The sequence below is a fragment of the Chlamydotis macqueenii genome, chromosome 11 (genome assembly GCF_036417535.1).
Source record: "Chlamydotis macqueenii isolate bChlMac1 chromosome 11, bChlMac1.mat, whole genome shotgun sequence".
Lineage (NCBI taxonomy): Eukaryota > Metazoa > Chordata > Aves > Otidiformes > Otididae > Chlamydotis > Chlamydotis macqueenii.
The window spans coordinates 4,104,583-4,121,612 of NC_141566.1; the positions used below are offsets into that span (position 1 = coordinate 4,104,583).

The window sequence follows — 17,030 nt, forward strand, 5'->3', positions numbered from 1 at the left end:
AAAAAAAAAAAAAACAAAACCAAAAACAACCCACCCCACACCAAACCAAAACTGTTGCATTTTTCACTTGTTCTCCCATTTCAAACACCAGTAGCATGGTTAACAATGAATGGAGATGCCAGAAGTCTCCAGGTGTCTGTTCCACATGCTTATGTCTGCATTTATCCTCACCTGTCTTCTGTCACAGAAGCGCAACCACCGCATTACGCTATCCCAGCATTTCTGAAAATCCAGACCCTGAGCACGAACACCTATCACTCGAAGACGTGATCTCACACCATTAAAATGCTAAAGCAAAATGATGTCTTGTAAGTTTACTTCTTAAAACACAGATAGGGAAGCAGTGGGGGAAGTAATGTAGCACTTCTTCATTTGAAACAGCTTTGGGCTACTTCCAACAGGCTTCTTTCTGTTGAGCCTGTTTAAAACCAAAACTAGCCCAACTACGACCTCAGGTAGCGAGTCCACAGACGGTCCCAGCACTTAACAGAAGTCCCAGCCCTGGGAGGCACTGCTGGGGTTTTTATTTGTTTGTTTCGAGCAGGGCGGTGTCTAACCTAAACCTTTCCTGTTGGATACCGATCAGCTCATTGCTTACCGTGCTTCCCCAGAGAGTGAACACGAAGAATGGATTGCTGTTCTCTACTGCCTGCCCTACTTTACTTTATGTTTTTTCAAGTCCAAGCAAACCCAACCTCTCCCCACCAGCCTGTTTTAGAACATTTAATCGGGGTCATTTAACCAGGGCCACTCTGTCCCTCAAAGGACAATACCTGCCCCACCTGCCCACTACAGCTGAGGGCAGTTACCGCCCAAAGCCTCCGACTCCACTGCCTTGCACAACACATTTGCCTCTTAAGTGAAAGTCTCACTCTCACCTTGCAACTTTCCCCCCCCCCACTTGTTATTTTTAAAACCTGGATCTCTGCTCTGAACACCTGCAGTAACACAATGAAGATATTACCACAAGGGGAGGAAACACACAGGTGGTGACAGCGGCTTCTGCAGGAGCTCTGCAAACAAATGCTACACCACAACCCAAGCTGAATTTCTAACAAGTCAGCCAGACTCAGTTTCAACGTACATACAGCCCACTCTAAGCATTTACTGGCAAGCGGAGTCCTTGCTTTCAGAGGAAAGATGCCAGGAAAATTATTCACACTAAGATAAAAACATACTGTAGAAAAGAAAATTAAAACCTGGCACTGTGTGAAGAAAAAAAAAAAAAAAAAAAAAAAAAAAAGTCTATCAGACTCTGGGTTTTGGCTCTTTTGGGATTCTAAATGGATATTCAGCCCTTCTAACTGTAGCAGAAACTACAATCTAGTGTATTTTCTATTTTATTTCCATTGTTTACCCACCAATCTCCCACTTGTACCCTACAGCTTGTAAGTTCCACTGATGCTGGGTGGTTACTGAGATCATCACTGTCCTTAAACCAGGGGGTTTCTCAGTTATATTTTGCTGATAGAGAAACATAAAATAATGAATTGTGACTCCAAGGAGTCACAGTTTCTTCTGAGGCAACTTAAAGACTAAAAAGAGAAGAATTACTGGAAAAACAGCTGCTACTCTTCCAAACCCTAATCCAGCAGGGCTGCACTGCCACCTGATGCTGTTCACAGAGAAAAGCCCAAGGCAGCACCACACCAACGTGCCTTTCCAGCTGCCCTGACAGACGGGCTCTCATTCTGGCCTGCTGGTAAAATACATGCTTTTCCCTGAAAGCAGTGAAAGGAAAATGGGAGAGAACACAACGACCAGCCCTAGCCACCTCCTGGAACCAGGCAAAGAAACCGCACAATGTAAAAATTACTCTGAATGCCAGAGAGATAATGAATCAATAACGCACACAACTGCCACATTCAACCTCTAAGCATGAGGACAGCTGAATTTTAAAAGTTACCAGATAAACAGTCTGGGAGCAGGGAAAATCTGAGGCCCTCAGAGCACTCATAGGATTAAAAAAAAAAAAAAAAACCCAAACAAATCATAACTACAGGCACAGAGCTCTGGGTGGGGAGCAAATTAAATTACCTTGCTTGTCTGCTGCAGCCTCAGCCCCTCTCCAGCACAGACTGGGAACAGCCCAGGACCCAGCCTGCTGACATCCTGGCCTTTCTGCTTGAGGAACAGACACTCTTAAGCTGATTACTAATTGTTTTAATTACTCCAATTAACTCTGCATCTGGGTGTCTGACCACCACAGCTGCTGCAGCTCAAGCTCCTGTGTCCCACCACCTTGCCTTACCTTTCTCTGGTACATGTTCCTCAACAGCAAACCTGCTCCGTGAGCTGCGCAGGCCTTCTGCACTGATCTGCTGGGGTTTGGGGTGCCAGCTCTCCCGCGGGGCAGCCGTGCTCCCGGAGCAAGGGGTTCTGCACAGCAGAGCCCAGATACTGAGGGGCTTTGCCACAAAGAGCCCTGCAGCAGGACCGGTACGCTGCCAGAGCTCACGTGGCTCTCCTGAGACCCCACCTGCAGCACTGCCTTCAGTTCTGGAGCCCCCAACATCAGAAGGACGTGGAGCTGTTGGAGAGGGTCCAGAGGAGGCTGAAGATGATCAGAGGGCTGCAGCACCTCTGCTGCGAGGACAGGCTGAGAGAGCTGGGGCTGTTCAGCCCGGAGAAGAGGAGGCTCCGGGGAAATCTTCTAGCAGCCTTCCAGTACCTTATTAGGGGGCTGATAAAAAAAAAAGATGGGGAGAAACCTTTTAGCAGGGCCTGTTGTGACAGGATGAGGGGTAATGGTTTTAAAATAGAGGGAGGCAGATTCAGATTGGATATAAGGAAGAAATTTTTTACACTGAGGTTGCCCAGAGAGGCTGTGGATGCCCCATCCCTGGAAACATTCCAGGCCAGGGGCTCTGAGCAACCTGATCTGGTTGGAGATGTCCCCGCTCCTTGCAGGGGGGCTGCACTGGATGGCCTTTAACGGTCCCTTCCAGCCCAAACCGTTCTGTGACTGGAACCAGCTCCTTCCTGGCTTCGTTTTGGCGGGCGCGTGTTTCCCCGGGCGTTTACTTTCACGAGAGCTCAGGGAGCCTGTAAAGGGACCTCAGTTGCACTGTTTTCTGAGTGAAACGGGGATTTTTCTCCGTTCTCCCCGTTCCCTCTCAACGGTCCCACCCGCACGGTACCTACTCCCACGGCACCGCCCCGCCGGCTCCTACGTGGCCGCTCCTTCCCAGCCGCACAGAATCACTCTATTCCGTCCCCTCCAGCCTGCGCCCGAAGGAGACCTGGCAGCCCGAGCCCGCGGAACCGGCTCCTTCCTCCCCGTTCGGGCGGGTTTCTCCGCGCTGGGAGGCGGCGGCGGCGGCCGGGGCAGAGCCATGAACTGCAGCGAGGCGCGGCGGCTGCCGGCGCTGCTCGGGGCGCTGCTGCGGGAGCTCCGCCGCGGTAACGGTTCGGGTTCCGGTTCCGGGCCGGGTGCGGACGCCTCGCTGTACATCCTGCTCATCATGATCTTCTACGGCTGCCTGGCCGGCGGGCTCATCCTGGCCTACACCCGCTCGCGGAAGCTGGAGTCCAAGCACGACCCCTACCACCTCTACATCGAGCGGGACTGGGGCCGCGGCGGCAGCGGACCGGGGCAGGCGGGCGAGGAGAGCGGCCCCGCCGAGGGCCAGCGCCTGATGTGAGCGGCGCTGCCGGCCCCGCGGCTGGGCGGGAAGGAGGCGGCGCGCGGCGGGGATCCGAGCGGCGGGAAGAGGAGCGGAGCGGCCCCGGGCCCTGCGGGTGGACTGGTGTTGCGTTCGGCAATAAAAACCTGCACCGCGTACGTACAGAGACCTCTCTCGTCAGTCAGATCTTAAAGCGCTTAACATCTTTAAAATCGGCCTGTGCGCCGCCTTGCTCTCCGGCCACAGGCGTGGTACCGCGGCTTTCCGGACGCACAATAACTTTTAAAGCCGTCAATAACACCCTGCCGCACACGGAGACGCGCCATTCCAATAATATCTTTGTACAAGTTAAACCTTAAAATTAAAACAGCATACAGCTTTCTATAAAAAAACCGAGGCAGGCAGAGGTTGGTTCCGATGTTCCAGGCACGTTAACAGTCTGTCATTCCTTGGTTTGGCCGTGGGGCGGGGGCTTTTTCAGCTAAAGATTAATGAACAATTCCCAGGAACAAGTCCCTTCGCCGCGCTACACAATCCACGCTACTATTTGGGCTTTATCCAGAGCACGCTGCAGGAAAAGAAGCTTTGCCATTAACTTCAAAGCAGGAGAGATTTTTATGCTACAGACTTAAATTTCCTGACAATACCTAGATGTTTTAATTATTCAAAAGTATGGGATGGGGAAAAAAAATCAGGCCCCAAAAACAATTCAAACGGGAGCATATGCAGTAGTACTACATGCCAGCACTGTATCAGCAGATGCACGTGACATCTTTAGCTCAGCAAAGAAAATGTAGTAGTTAGCATCGTGTGGGGAAAAGGACGTCAGAGAAACCAGCACGCTGCCAGTATTCCCCAAATCCCCCACCAAGTAGTTAGACAACAGTAAAAGTTGCAGTCAGCTACTGCCCTCTGCCAGGATTCAGGCAGTATCTCTGGAAATGCAAGCGCTAACTTCAGCCCGGACTTTTTGAAGAGCCATAAGCAAAATACACACACACACATAGATATATATTTAAGTTGCAGAAGCTGAACCCCATGAAACCAGGTTAGGCTGCCCTACCAAGCAGCACTGCCCCAGGACTGGGAGAAATATGGCAAAATTAAGCCTTTCAGAGTAGCAAAACGTTAGTCCGTTAGAAATCCAAGCCTCCTAAATCAATTCAGTTACACATGAGAACTCACAATGCGCCTATGGACCATTCCATCCAGATGAGCCTAAGGATTTGATACAGATGCGTTGAATTCTGAAGAAACGTGTTTAAAACGCTCAGAACCTAGGAACATGCTTTAGTTGACAGAAGGTTACATTGCAGAGCTGGTGATACAAGTTCACATGACGTTCGTTTTCACTCTCTTGGCACGAATACACACAGGGAAGTACTTGAACACCTACGAGGAATTCATACAGAGGTATACAGAGACCTTGATAAATAAGTACTGAGCCCAGCCGCAACATTCATTCATTCATTTTTGTTTGTTTTCCTAACTCCAATACATTGTGTACCGGTTGGATACCTTAAAAAAACATGAAGCTACAAATCCACTGAGACTCAACTGAACTAGATTGCAAGAAGACAAAAATTAGCCACTGAAATTGAACACACTTTTTGCCATTAATAGTCTGTTCTGAGGCAGCTGTGTTACTGCTGCAGGGCAAACCGGCCATTTAGTCTCTATAGTCCATTCAATCACTGGACACAACAGATAACTAGATTGATTTCTTTATATCATTAACCCCAGCCTTCTGAAGGAATAAGCTCAGCTATCAATGACCTACTTCTCAGGATCAGAGGAGAAAAGCTTGTTTAGAAAGACTTAACTAAACTGAAAGAGCAATTTCTGGATTCACCTCAGCATATGTACAAAAATACCTTGTTTTGCTCCTAACTGTGATTTATTTTTCCCAATGCTTCTAAACCTTTATGCTGCATCAGCTGTCAGAGCCTTGCTCAGGAAAATTACAAAAAGTGACTGCTTGCAAAGCCTCGCTGAAATCTCCACCTTCAAATACAGCAAGAACATTACCATTCATTTCATTGTCTGTAGAACATGTTTCTAGAACAACGTCTGTTTCCATGCAAAACGCTGACCCTGCGTTACCATCCTCATCTTTTCATTGCCAGCAGCTAGAAGCTGCTATCTACACTGTGTAAGTGTTCATTAGTAATTTGATGTTTTAAGCAGCAAAATAAAGTGAATAAATCACCAGAGTTGTTACATGAACCGCTCCTTCTTTGAGTGTTTAATTTCTTGGCAGAGAAACAGCAGAGGCACAGCCACATGTTCTCAGTGAAAGTATTTACAGTCCAAGGATCTCGCACAACTTTTGTTTGACTTCATCTAGGTACTAGTTGGACAACAGACTACATTTCAGTTGATTTTAGAGGGAAATGTCCATTTGAGATTGTTACTCTAGCCAATTCAACACTGTTTACTCCTCTTGGTGTGGCATTTTTCTATAGGATTATTATTACAGACACACATTTTTTACTGCAGCACTGGCAAAGAGCTCACAGCCAGCCTGTTCTGCAGTGCCCCAGCATCATCCTGCAGCAGTTACAACACGTAACTCATACCTACAACACAAGTAGTAAAGATAAGGAAGCCACAAATTATTTCTTGAACTTTTAGTATCAATAAGAACAAACTACAAAAACGTCTAATAATAAATAAAGCGGAACATCAGGTAGGTTTTTGTTTTTAATTTTTTAAAAATTAATCTTACAAGAGGTCTTAAACAATTTCAAAAACGTACAAAATATATTCAAGTGTGGAAAGTTACTTTACTGATAAAACAGCATTTCTTTACAATGTGCTTTTCTCCCATCAGGATAAGGAGGCGTATGCATACAAAAACCACCAGAACAAATCACTTTTCTCCATTCCAAGAAATAGCACAAGTATTTTAAGTCAATTTAACTGTAGTATGCCAAAAGAACAAAGCGACATGAAACCAGTGACTGATACAGACAATGCAGGGAATACACACAAAACAGAAGATCTGTCAAGTCTTCAGTAACCACAGTTCAGTACGTGGAAGTGCTTAGCTCTTAGCTGGCTTTGTTTCAGCGACCGGTTGTGCACGAGTAACTTGGTATCAAACAGCAAAAAATGGCAGCATTAATTCCTGTTTAGAGTATCAACATGTTTGCTTGATAGATCCCCGTTGTAAATTCTGGGTATTACAGCAGAGTCAGCAACGGGGAACACAAAACCAGCTGGATGGTTTTGTACTGAACGGAACAAAAAGCATTTGTAGGTTGTCTCCTGCTAATTTCAGCACAGATGTTTTAAGCAGCACAGAGCTGCAGCATCCCTACCTTCTCCAGCTACTACGGCAGAGATTTTTTGGTTTGCGCCGTTAATTACTCCGTTGTAAAATCACTGATTTAATCTAGTAAGTACATCATCACTTAGCATGCTCCATAGAAATATTTTGTAAAACAGCGTTTTCAGTTATGAAGAGCAACAGCTAATCACGGCAGTACTGAATCACTAAATGATCCTCAACAAAGAGAACAGAAATGGGCAGCACACACTTGGCACTTCTCCCTAGACTGAAGCAATTATGTTTTATTGAATTTATCTCCAAAAACCTCTGTATGCATATGAAGTCCAATTCCAACTATACGTCTTACAAAGTAAAAGTTTAAACTGGGTTCGTCCAGCTAGGCCAGTTAGTAAGCTCAAGGACTGTACCAGGTAGTGGTGGCTTTTTTTCATTTGGTTGGGTTTTTAAAATACTAATTGCAGAAGTCAGATTTAAAAGCAGCCTGCAACTGAATAGCATGAAAGTAATTGAGAATAATAACATTTGATTGAAACATTGCCTCATATATTCTGAATCTGCCTAGAAAAAAACTTAAAAACATGACTTACATAATCAACAGCAAATTAAAAAACCGGAAAAGCACAGCATGCAGTGTCACAGTTCAACAACGCTGTATCAGTAACATGCTAATTGAGGGATAAGTTTTCTTTCCAGTTTTGTAGGAGAAACACAAATATATGAACCTCGCATATTCTGTTAAGAACAAACAGTGATTAAATAGAGCGATCCTTTCTTCACTACCGATAGAAATAACAATGCGTTTATAGTATTTACAGTTTTCAAAAATTCTGGACTTCTTGCATTGTTTTGCAGGAATTTGTATTTTTTCAGGCTGAAAAATAGTTACACAACAGTTCAGAACACAAACAGTCTCTGAATAGAGACAGGTTACTAATTCTAACTTACCGATTTAAAGACTCTGCCTTGAAAGGAAATAAACCCACCTATCTCACCTAAACATCCCGTTATTTTGGGGGTTGTATCGCAAACTACAAATGTTTTACTGTATGTTACACAGTTAGGCATTGCTCATTTTCACAGTTTTCCCAATTTAAGTCTTAAAAACAAGTGAGCTGCAGTCATAACTGCTTTTGTGTTCGGGTTGTTGCTGTCACTGCAACACGTATTAATATCAGAGTTCCAAGTTCCCCTCATGTATTTTCAGTTACAAGCAAGTTACTCTCATGTACATAGTTAAATCTTGATTTTTTTTTTTTTTCTACTCAGCTTAAAACAGAAACCTACCCGTTTGAAACAAATCTGCCAATATTTACTCTTAAGTTCCCAAGTTAAGATGGACAGTCTTAACCTGCAGTCTTGAAAATTATTTTAAAGCAGCTGAAAGCTTTGAACTGCCAATTTAAAGCAAGACACACAAAACTCCCCGGAATCAACAATTACACATAATATTTAAAAAGAACATGGAAACTAACAGTAAAAATCTGCATGGAAAACGGCATTTGCGTTCAGAGCTGTTCTTCTAAGTTGAAAATAATCAAAGCACCTGTTCTGAACAACAGTACTGAAGAGAAAAACTGAAGGCTTCACAGTAATACACGCTTTAGTGCCACTTTTTTACTAGAGCGTTTCCTGAAAAGACAGTAGGGATTCAAAACGTGCAGACTGAATAAGGGAAAAATAGTCCAGACTTCATAGCAACATAAGTAACAGTTAAAGCAAACAGAAATGATGGAACTGCCCTATTTCTTACACCGTAAGACTTCAAAAGAAAAATAATCAGTTTGAAGTCCTTCACATGCATGTGACAGGAGTTGTTGGCGTAGGAGCTCTGAATCATTCAGCATGCCCTGCATACAGATAAATGTAAATTAACTACAATTAAAGTCTGAGAACAGAAACCTGATGAGATTATTTAGTTCTTGTGTATCAGAGAAGCTAACATTAGCTTTCCAACAGATTATTTGAGAGAACAGACACTCAGGAGCTATATTTGCTGCTTTCACAAACAGTAGAAATCATTGTCAGTCCTTCCTAGCTTCTTACAACCGAGAGTAGGTAGCTTTGAGAATTCTATCTACAGGTCACATGCATCTTCTTCAGGAGAGGGAAGATGCTACTTAAAACCAGATCTTTTCAAGTTGAAAAAAAATTACACATTTGGTCAGAATTGTACATCAAGAGGATTTTGTGTTCACATAGTAGAGTTTCAGCATTCAGCGTTACGTATCAGAGGTCTGGAAGTGGCAGCATAGCTGCACGTAAGGCATTTTAGGAATGATTCCAACACTGCTCACTGCCTTCAGCATTTTATTAAGTCCAACTGACACAAGCAACCTCTCACATTTTAAGTTTGTTTACTACTAAACCCATGATCAGTGGGATCAACCCCAAAACATCTGTGGACCTTCCATGATGACAGATGCAACAGGAAGAGCGAGCACTTCCCACGCATGGAGAACAGCTGTCCGTACAGCTAACATGTCGAATGAGAGAGGTCACTTCCCGTAGCCAATCCTCACTAACTGGCCCAGTCCTGAAAGCGGAAACAGTCACTGGCGATCTTCCACACTGTGTTGGTAGGTGTGGCTTGTGCCGTCAACAAGAAGTTCTGATTGAAGTAGCGCTGCTTGTCGCCATCAAATTTTACTGTCCCACTTGTCACCACGAGGACTGTCGTCTGGCCTTGAGTAGCTTGCTCTTCACGAGGAGAAAAAGCGTATAAAGCAAACAACTCAACCAAAGAGTACCAGGTACAGAAGGAGGAAACGCACATAGAAGTTCCACTGAGTTCTGGTTACACTAGTTACAGGCTAACAGTTGGTTACGCGTTCAGGAAAATACATTTTGTTGCATCATTTCTATACAGACAATGGTGCATTCGCTGGCCAACACTGCTTTTCAATGGCTTTTCTATTTTCATCTCATGTTGTTCATTTCAGAGCACTATGAACACTTGAGGTTTTGCTTAGAATAAGCTCTCATTATTTGAGATATACAGAGATATGTATTTATATTTAGTAAGTTGCATACATTTCTTTCCCTGCTATTAGAATTATATATTTTTCACAGCAGAGCAAAGCAAGCATGCTTGACCACAGGCTTTTTCCTTATTTTCCCAAAATATCCATTAGAAGTAATTTATTAACGTCTCAATTATGCAAGTCTTTCTGTAGCAGCTGTTAATCAGAAATCTAAAGAACTTAACATCTATTCTAGATGTAAAGAAATCAAAGCACACACGGGCTAATGATTTGTTCCACATTAGGCTGCGGGTATCAGAGGCTACGGTAGAGGTCTCTTGACTCTTAGACATCCCCAAGGACAACGCAGCCTGATAAGCCAGACTTGTTCAACACATGAAAACAGACCACATCTGCATATGATCTTAACAAAAAAAGCCCTTAAAGTATTTTCCCAGATATGAGAAAACGTGTGGAGTTGCTGCATGTCTTGATTTGTGCTTTATTTATGTACAACGTGACATTTCAACCCTCAGTACTTTCTCTAAGCTTGTTCCAAAAGAAATATTAAGCACTATTATAATTGCGGTTCACTTTCAACAGTTATAAAAAGACTGAAAAATAAATAAGTAAATTGTAATTCAGCCTTACCGTGAACAGGTTGGCAGTCCAACACATTAACCTGGAATTCACTAGACGGCAACATTTCAAAAAATTTATTCAGTTCTTCTTGCCCGGACACTGCGTTGCCATTCCAAACTAACGTTGCTTTGTCCAAATAAAGTCTTGTTAAAGCCTGAGTGATTACAAAAATACGCATTTGGGGAAAAACGTTTAAACACATACAACGGACAACATAGAGAACAATATTATTTGAATCCTTATGTTGTGAATTATTGATTTCTTCTGGTACTTTGATAGATAAAACGTCCTCCTGAAATATTAGCTCCTTTTGACAATTAGTGCTCCTGGCCAAGAATTAAAACTAACTGAGTGACTCATACGCCTCCAAATTTAAACACCGATGAGATTCCTTTAACAAAGGAAGCGATAGAACAGAACTAATTGCTAACAAAAGGATAGTGCTACCTTCCCAGAATAAGTTTATCACTGATTTTTTGGGGGAGAGGTGTGTGTGTGCACAATTTAAGAAAGTAACAACATCAGGCAGAGTGGAAACTTAAAAAGGACAGCTATCTGCAGCAGCAGACCAGAACTTCACACGTGTTTCATAAGCTGTAGCAGTGAGTAACTGCCTAACTCTCCTTCAAGCTGTTGATCCATCTCTGCCTAACCTACTTAGGCGCAGAGTTTGGAAAAAAATAAGCTAAATCCTGACCTCGGAGACAAATAAAGCAAGCTTTACCTGCCTGTACTGACCAAATCCTGTACTTGTAATAAAGCTGGACATGAACTGAACTATGAAGAAGTCTAAGGCACTTTCTCAAAGGGCCCCTTTTCAACAATGCTGCACAGCAACATGAAATCCTCCACATTCAGTCTCAGAGGAACAGAGGTCTCAACCTGGCCAACACAATACATGGTAACCAACTTTCAGGTGCCTTCAAGTGCAATGCTGGTTAGAACAGCAAGCAGAAAAATGCACAAGACAGTTCTAACTATTATCAAAACATCTACATACCCTTCTTCTTTTGTCCATTGTCTCATAATAGATGTTGACAAATTCATCTGCAGCTCTACAAGCTTGATCGACGTAGGTTTTGAAATCCTGGTGAGAAGAAATCATACCAAATTGCTTAAGTTAGGCAATTTTACACAACCTCGTAATCTACACAATTCCTCCAGCAAGTCACTTTGGTTGGTCCTTTCCATCCTCACTGAACGACAATGACAAATAATGCTGAAGTTGATTCCAAACTCCTTTCCTACTCACCAGCTTTTAGCAAGGTGACAATTTTAGGATTTTGAATGCTGACGTATTTATTGCATTTAAATTGTAAATATTTACGTTGAAAAATGGGCTGCAAGTGGTGTGAACATGCAGGGAAAATATTTGTCGCTATCACGGCTGTTCTGAAATAAAGTTAAGGAACAAGATTTACTCAACGTATCTCTGAAAGTTCACAAGAATCCCATCACACTGACACCAGAGTCTCATTTTTCAAAACACTTTTATATATACATATAAAAATGTAATAATATATATAATTGGGTATATAGATATAAAAATGAGAGAACACATACAGGTGCTGGATGTATTCCAGTATCAATCACTGCAGTGCTATATCCACACGTAAAAACCAAACACTTCTCCTCACATCTCAGTATTTTCCTTACACCTCTCTTTTTTTCTTCCATCCAAAGGTAACAGCCTTTGTCGTCACATATTTATGTTACAATTTTGTGTTTAAATATTATAACTTATCGTTGTTCTATTTCAGCATTATATTCTCAATATTTGGAACTCAATCAGCACTTCACAGTTTCACTACTTACATTTTCTTAGCAGTCTTTAATGAACATACACCAGAACTGCCACGAATTCCTCCAGCATTGCCACAAGGAACGCTTCTATTCAGAGAAACCTCCACACTGCCAAACGCTTACCGCCCTGCCACGTAATCCCGCTTGCTCTACGAAACCAAACACCCTCACGTTACTGCACACTACTCTTTTTACCCTTCTCTGTAAGGATGCGAGCCTGCTCGTCACCCTTCCAGCTTCTCCAGCAATTTCTGAGCCCGCAGGCCAATTTCAAACAAATACAACAAAGCAGCCTTGAAGACACTGTATTCCAGCAGGAGCCAAGAGAAACTCTTTGGCACCGGGAGACAGAGTATTGGACCTCACGCGAAGGGAGCAGTGATGATAACGCAGCCTGTTATAGTTTTTAGAGCAGACGGCTGCTGCCTCTCACCCAGCACGCACTTGCACACGTATGCTTTCTAACCAGCAGCCCAACCTATTGCCATTTAGCTGCCCCACACACAGAACGGCCGTGAGGGAGGGACAGCATTAGGGAAACACCAGGAGAGTGGAATGAGCCGTTACGGTACCTGCACTCTAAGTCAAATGGAAAAGAAGCTTTGTCAGTTTTGATACTGCAGACAAGTTCTTTATAACCATATATAACCATATATAACCAGGAATATGTTTTTGAATTCTGAGAATAATTTAGGTTGGAAGAAACTTCTAGAGATCGTCTGGTCCAAATCCCCGCTCAAAGCAGAGCCAACTCCAAAGCCTGATCTGACTTCAAAGTTACACCTGGCTGCTCAGGGCCCTATCTCCAGTCATGTTCTCAACACCTCTGAGGAAGGACATGTCACAGCTTCTCTGGGCTCCCGTTCCAACGCCTAATCACCTCACTTGTGAGTCTTTCTTCCTAGTATTTAATAGGAAAGCCGTACTTAAAAAACCTAACCAATTAAACAAACAAAAAACAAACTGCCTTGAAGACACTGGCGGCAATTCCACGCAGTCAGCTGCACACGGCTCTGCAGACGGTCTCTGTAAAACACGGCGGCTCATCGCACAAACCACCGCCTGGCCTCCGCACAAGGCCGCGGGGGAGGAACCACCGAAAACGCAGGGAAACCAGCTCCGCCCCAGGAGCACCGGGGCCCGAGGGAACGCTCGGAAAGAGCGATCCACACGCGGCGAGGCGCTTCCCCCCTGCCTGCTCCCACCCCTCACCGCAGCCGGGACACGCCTGCCACCCCCGCGGCCCTCCCCGCCGTTTCAGGCTCTTTCTCCGCGGCCCGGGGCGCAGGAAACCCCCGCCTGCCTCCCCGCCGCATCTCGGCGAGGCCCGCGGTTCCCCAGCCGAAGCTCCCGCCGCCGTTCCGCCCGCCACGGACTCACCACGGAGGCGGCCATGAGGAGGGCCGAGCGCCCCAGCAGCGGGGCAGGCGGCGGGACGGCGCCGGATGTGCACCGCCATCGGGTCCGCCGCTTCCGGCCGCGCGCGTGGCGCCGCGAAAAGCGTTCCGGCCGCGCGGCGCAGCCCGCTGAAAACGGCCCCGGCAAACGTTTGAAACCCGGTGCGGGTTGGAGGTTGCCGGCTGAGAACGAGCAGGGAAGAGCAGCCAAAGATGTTGTTTTGTTCTGCGTGTAAGGCGCAGTGATCTCCCGCCCACGTTTTGTAACGGTAATGTCAGTGTGGTGGAGGACAAGGACCTCAGATGGCCTCTCTGCGGTGCCCTCCAGCTATATGAAACAATTAATAATTATTTTTGTGAATGAAAACCTGTGAGTCTGGGTATCTGGGTACTCCAACATCTTCCAGCATTGTGAAAGCGTTCAAGAACTCCGAGGTGCTTTGCCGCAAGTGGTTAGTGGTATTTAAGCGATGTGGATACTAATTTGTGAAGGCAAACAAGGATAAGGATGCCTTACACACCCTGGCCAACAACTGGAGCGGAAAATTGCACGTTAGTTACTTACTGGATAGCACGAGTGCAACCTGCTATCGCAGATAACACGGTTATAGGTACCGTACACTGTGTCTGGAAGACCGTGGATGTAAAAGCAGGTCCATGTATAAGCACTCTGCCCCTGATTTTACATACACTTTAGATCTTCCTGTGCTTTCCTACCTGCACCTTTTCTCCCTGCGGTTGCCGTCACTCACGGCAGAGATTTCCCCAGGTCCCCGGCTGCTGTGCCGGCAGGGCGGAATGCACCCAGGCCCACGCTCCCGCTGCGGGAAGGGAACCAGGCAAGCGCATGAAGGAAGCTTGCTCTGTTTTCCTGGAACAAGCCGAGTTGTAAGGCTGGCTGGTTAAATATTCATCATGCAGTGAATAACAGGAAAAGACCTGACGAGACGCAAGAGGTCTGCAATTAATTACTAAAGACGATGTGGAGCTGACTGGGAAGAAATCGTATACCGAAGGTGATAAACGCTCTGGGAATGGAAAGGTGCATCTGTGACACGGCTGCTGGGAGAGGGTTGAGTTTGGGTCAGGGCATCTGAGGCTGTGGCCTTTAGTACATGGGATCACATCCAGCCCCGTCAGCTGTATACTAATTTGTCATTGCTGTGGAGGAGTTGTATCACTATGAAACAGCATATCCTGCTGAATTAACAACTGCTTAACGAAGATTGCTTAATACAAAAGTTCAAACAGCCTCTCGTTTAAAATCTCAAGTGTCACTTCATCGCCATATTACTTATTTGCCTCAAACTAATAAAAGTACTTCATAAAACCTCTCTCATATAAAGATGAGTGATCATAAATTTCCAAACAGAAAAGCAAGGCACTGAAATTATAGATGATTTGTTCAAGGTCACAAAGGGAGACAATTACAGAACTGAGAACTGCAATTCTAATCTTGAACCTTAATCACATTTACTCCATTCTGAGATGTATCAGTGTAAAATTAAAAAAAGAATCACTCCCATCTGGTATGTCCATTATCTGCTTCATGTTTATTTTAATCATATTGATGACAATGTGTAAAAAGGTAGCGTCGTGTTCCTTTTCTGTAAATTGGATTTGCAAGAAATGACCACTGTAAATCCTAGTGGACTGAAGGAATTATATTTGTGTTATCACAGAGACTGCGAACAATCCGGACAAAACAATAGAAAGGAGGTAAGTATCTGTAAAAGCATTACCTCTTCATTTATTCACGTGCACTTGTGAAACCTGGAAGAGTAACAGGCTTAGCGCAAGCGTTGCTGCTGGCAAATTGTGCCAGGTTCTTTATATCTTTCAAACACATTACAGTAGGGATCTGAGCAAGAAGTTTTTTAAACTCTCATTTATCAACGGCTGCTCCAATGAAAGAAGTAATGTACAGAGAATAAAATCAGAAGTAGTAGAAACCGAAGTAGCTAATTAGTGCACAAGCTTTCTTTCTGTTGGGTCAGGATTTTTCTCTACAGATTTCCCATTTTTCATTCAGCAATACTTGACACAGTGGGATCATTATAGTTTCTTTGGCAACAGCTAATCAGAAGAAATCTGCTCAGCAAGATTAAGTGCAGACTCTCCACTGGAAATTAGGAAGGTAGATAATTTGAAGATTCTCTATGCCTATTGCCTGCCTTAGCACCAGTCATTATTCATTGAAGTAACGTGTCAAATGGAAGGTGAATTGAAAACATGGCTGTGAAATTCGTTCTCAGCTACTTCTGAAGATGACACAAAATTTTGGATATCATTTTAGAGTAATAACTTCTTGTTTGGATCAGCTAATTGGGAAAAACAACAAGAAGAAATATTCTTCCTTAACACCGAGCAGTATGCAAGAGTTGGTTCAAAATATTACTGTGAAAGAGGCACTCAGTCGCTCACAACCGTAGCCAAAATGCATTCAGGTCTAAACTTCCTGGAAAACAGAGATTAAAAAAAAAAAGGAAAACCACCACTCCAGTATTTAGTTGAAAAAAATAAGAGCACCAAGAAATGTAAAATATTTGCAGCTGGTGGAAATTGCTTAAAGACATTAGAAATACAGGATACTCAGAATAAACGCACACTACTTAGCAAACGTGCTTTACAAAAGACCAAAAAAGTCCAGAAGGCTTAGTAACAGGCCAATGTAGAGAATTAGAAATACAGAGACGTCCTCCAAAAAGTGAAAATGTTTCCAAATGGAGAATAAAACCATGAAGTTTAGCTAGTAAGATTTGAAAAGGAAGTAAAGCAAATAAAAAACAGTTCTGAGAAACATTTTACTAAGGCAGAAACACTATGAATGAAATCATTTTTCAAACACTTTCAAAGCAAGAAACGTTGCCAGAAGATCTGTAAGGCCCACAAGTGATCAGCGTGTGATCAGAATCACTTCTTTACCCAACCCAGCTACTGGGAATCTTTGTGGCATTTTTGCTGATTGAGCACAATTAGACTTCCAGAACACTAACCTATTTCTGACTCCCTGAAAATACATTTTCTTTACTTAGAAAGTATAATTTGCAGAGGAAATAACGGAGTCCATCCAAAACATATCAAAGATTTCCTGCAAGACTCCTCCTTCAGTTGCTTTCCCGTGAGCAAGCCTTTAATTTGGGTCTGTAAGTCTTAGGAGCAGCATGAGCAGACAGAAATTCCACTTTGTGTTGAACAAATAATAGACATACTGTATGTTGTCCAAATATTCCCTAAATATGCTTTTGGATTTAGCTCAAGTAACAGCCAAGTGCAACTCATAATTTCTCTTCAAAAGCCCAGATAG

General features: G+C 43.9%; 2 protein-coding genes across 6 annotated transcripts in view; one reads left to right on the top strand and one right to left on the bottom strand.

Annotated features, from left to right (window-relative positions):
- Window positions 1-3,236: 3,236 nt before the first annotated feature.
- On the top strand, window positions 3,237-3,788 carry KCNE5 (potassium voltage-gated channel subfamily E regulatory subunit 5). Its single transcript, XM_086756427.1, has one exon. The coding sequence runs from the start codon at window positions 3,336-3,338 to the stop codon at window positions 3,642-3,644; it is 309 nt and encodes a 102-aa protein (XP_086612553.1). The 5' UTR covers window positions 3,237-3,335; the 3' UTR covers window positions 3,645-3,788.
- Window positions 3,789-6,311: 2,523 nt separating this feature from the next.
- The window catches only part of NXT2 (nuclear transport factor 2 like export factor 2), a 66,679-nt gene continuing 55,960 nt past the window's right edge, over window positions 6,312-17,030 (bottom strand). For 4 of the 5 annotated variants that reach the window (XM_086756212.1, XM_086756214.1, XM_086756211.1 and 1 more), the window contains exons 4-6: window positions 11,524-11,610; window positions 10,533-10,677; window positions 6,312-9,618 (exon numbers count right to left, since the gene is read on the bottom strand). In XM_086756212.1, the coding sequence (XP_086612338.1) occupies window positions 9,440-9,618; window positions 10,533-10,677; window positions 11,524-11,610 (411 nt within the window). In that variant the 3' untranslated portion in view covers window positions 6,312-9,439. Of the gene's footprint in view, window positions 9,619-10,532; window positions 10,678-11,523; window positions 11,611-13,706; window positions 13,807-17,030 lie in introns of those variants that run through there. The other variant, XM_086756215.1, reaches the window with a different exon arrangement.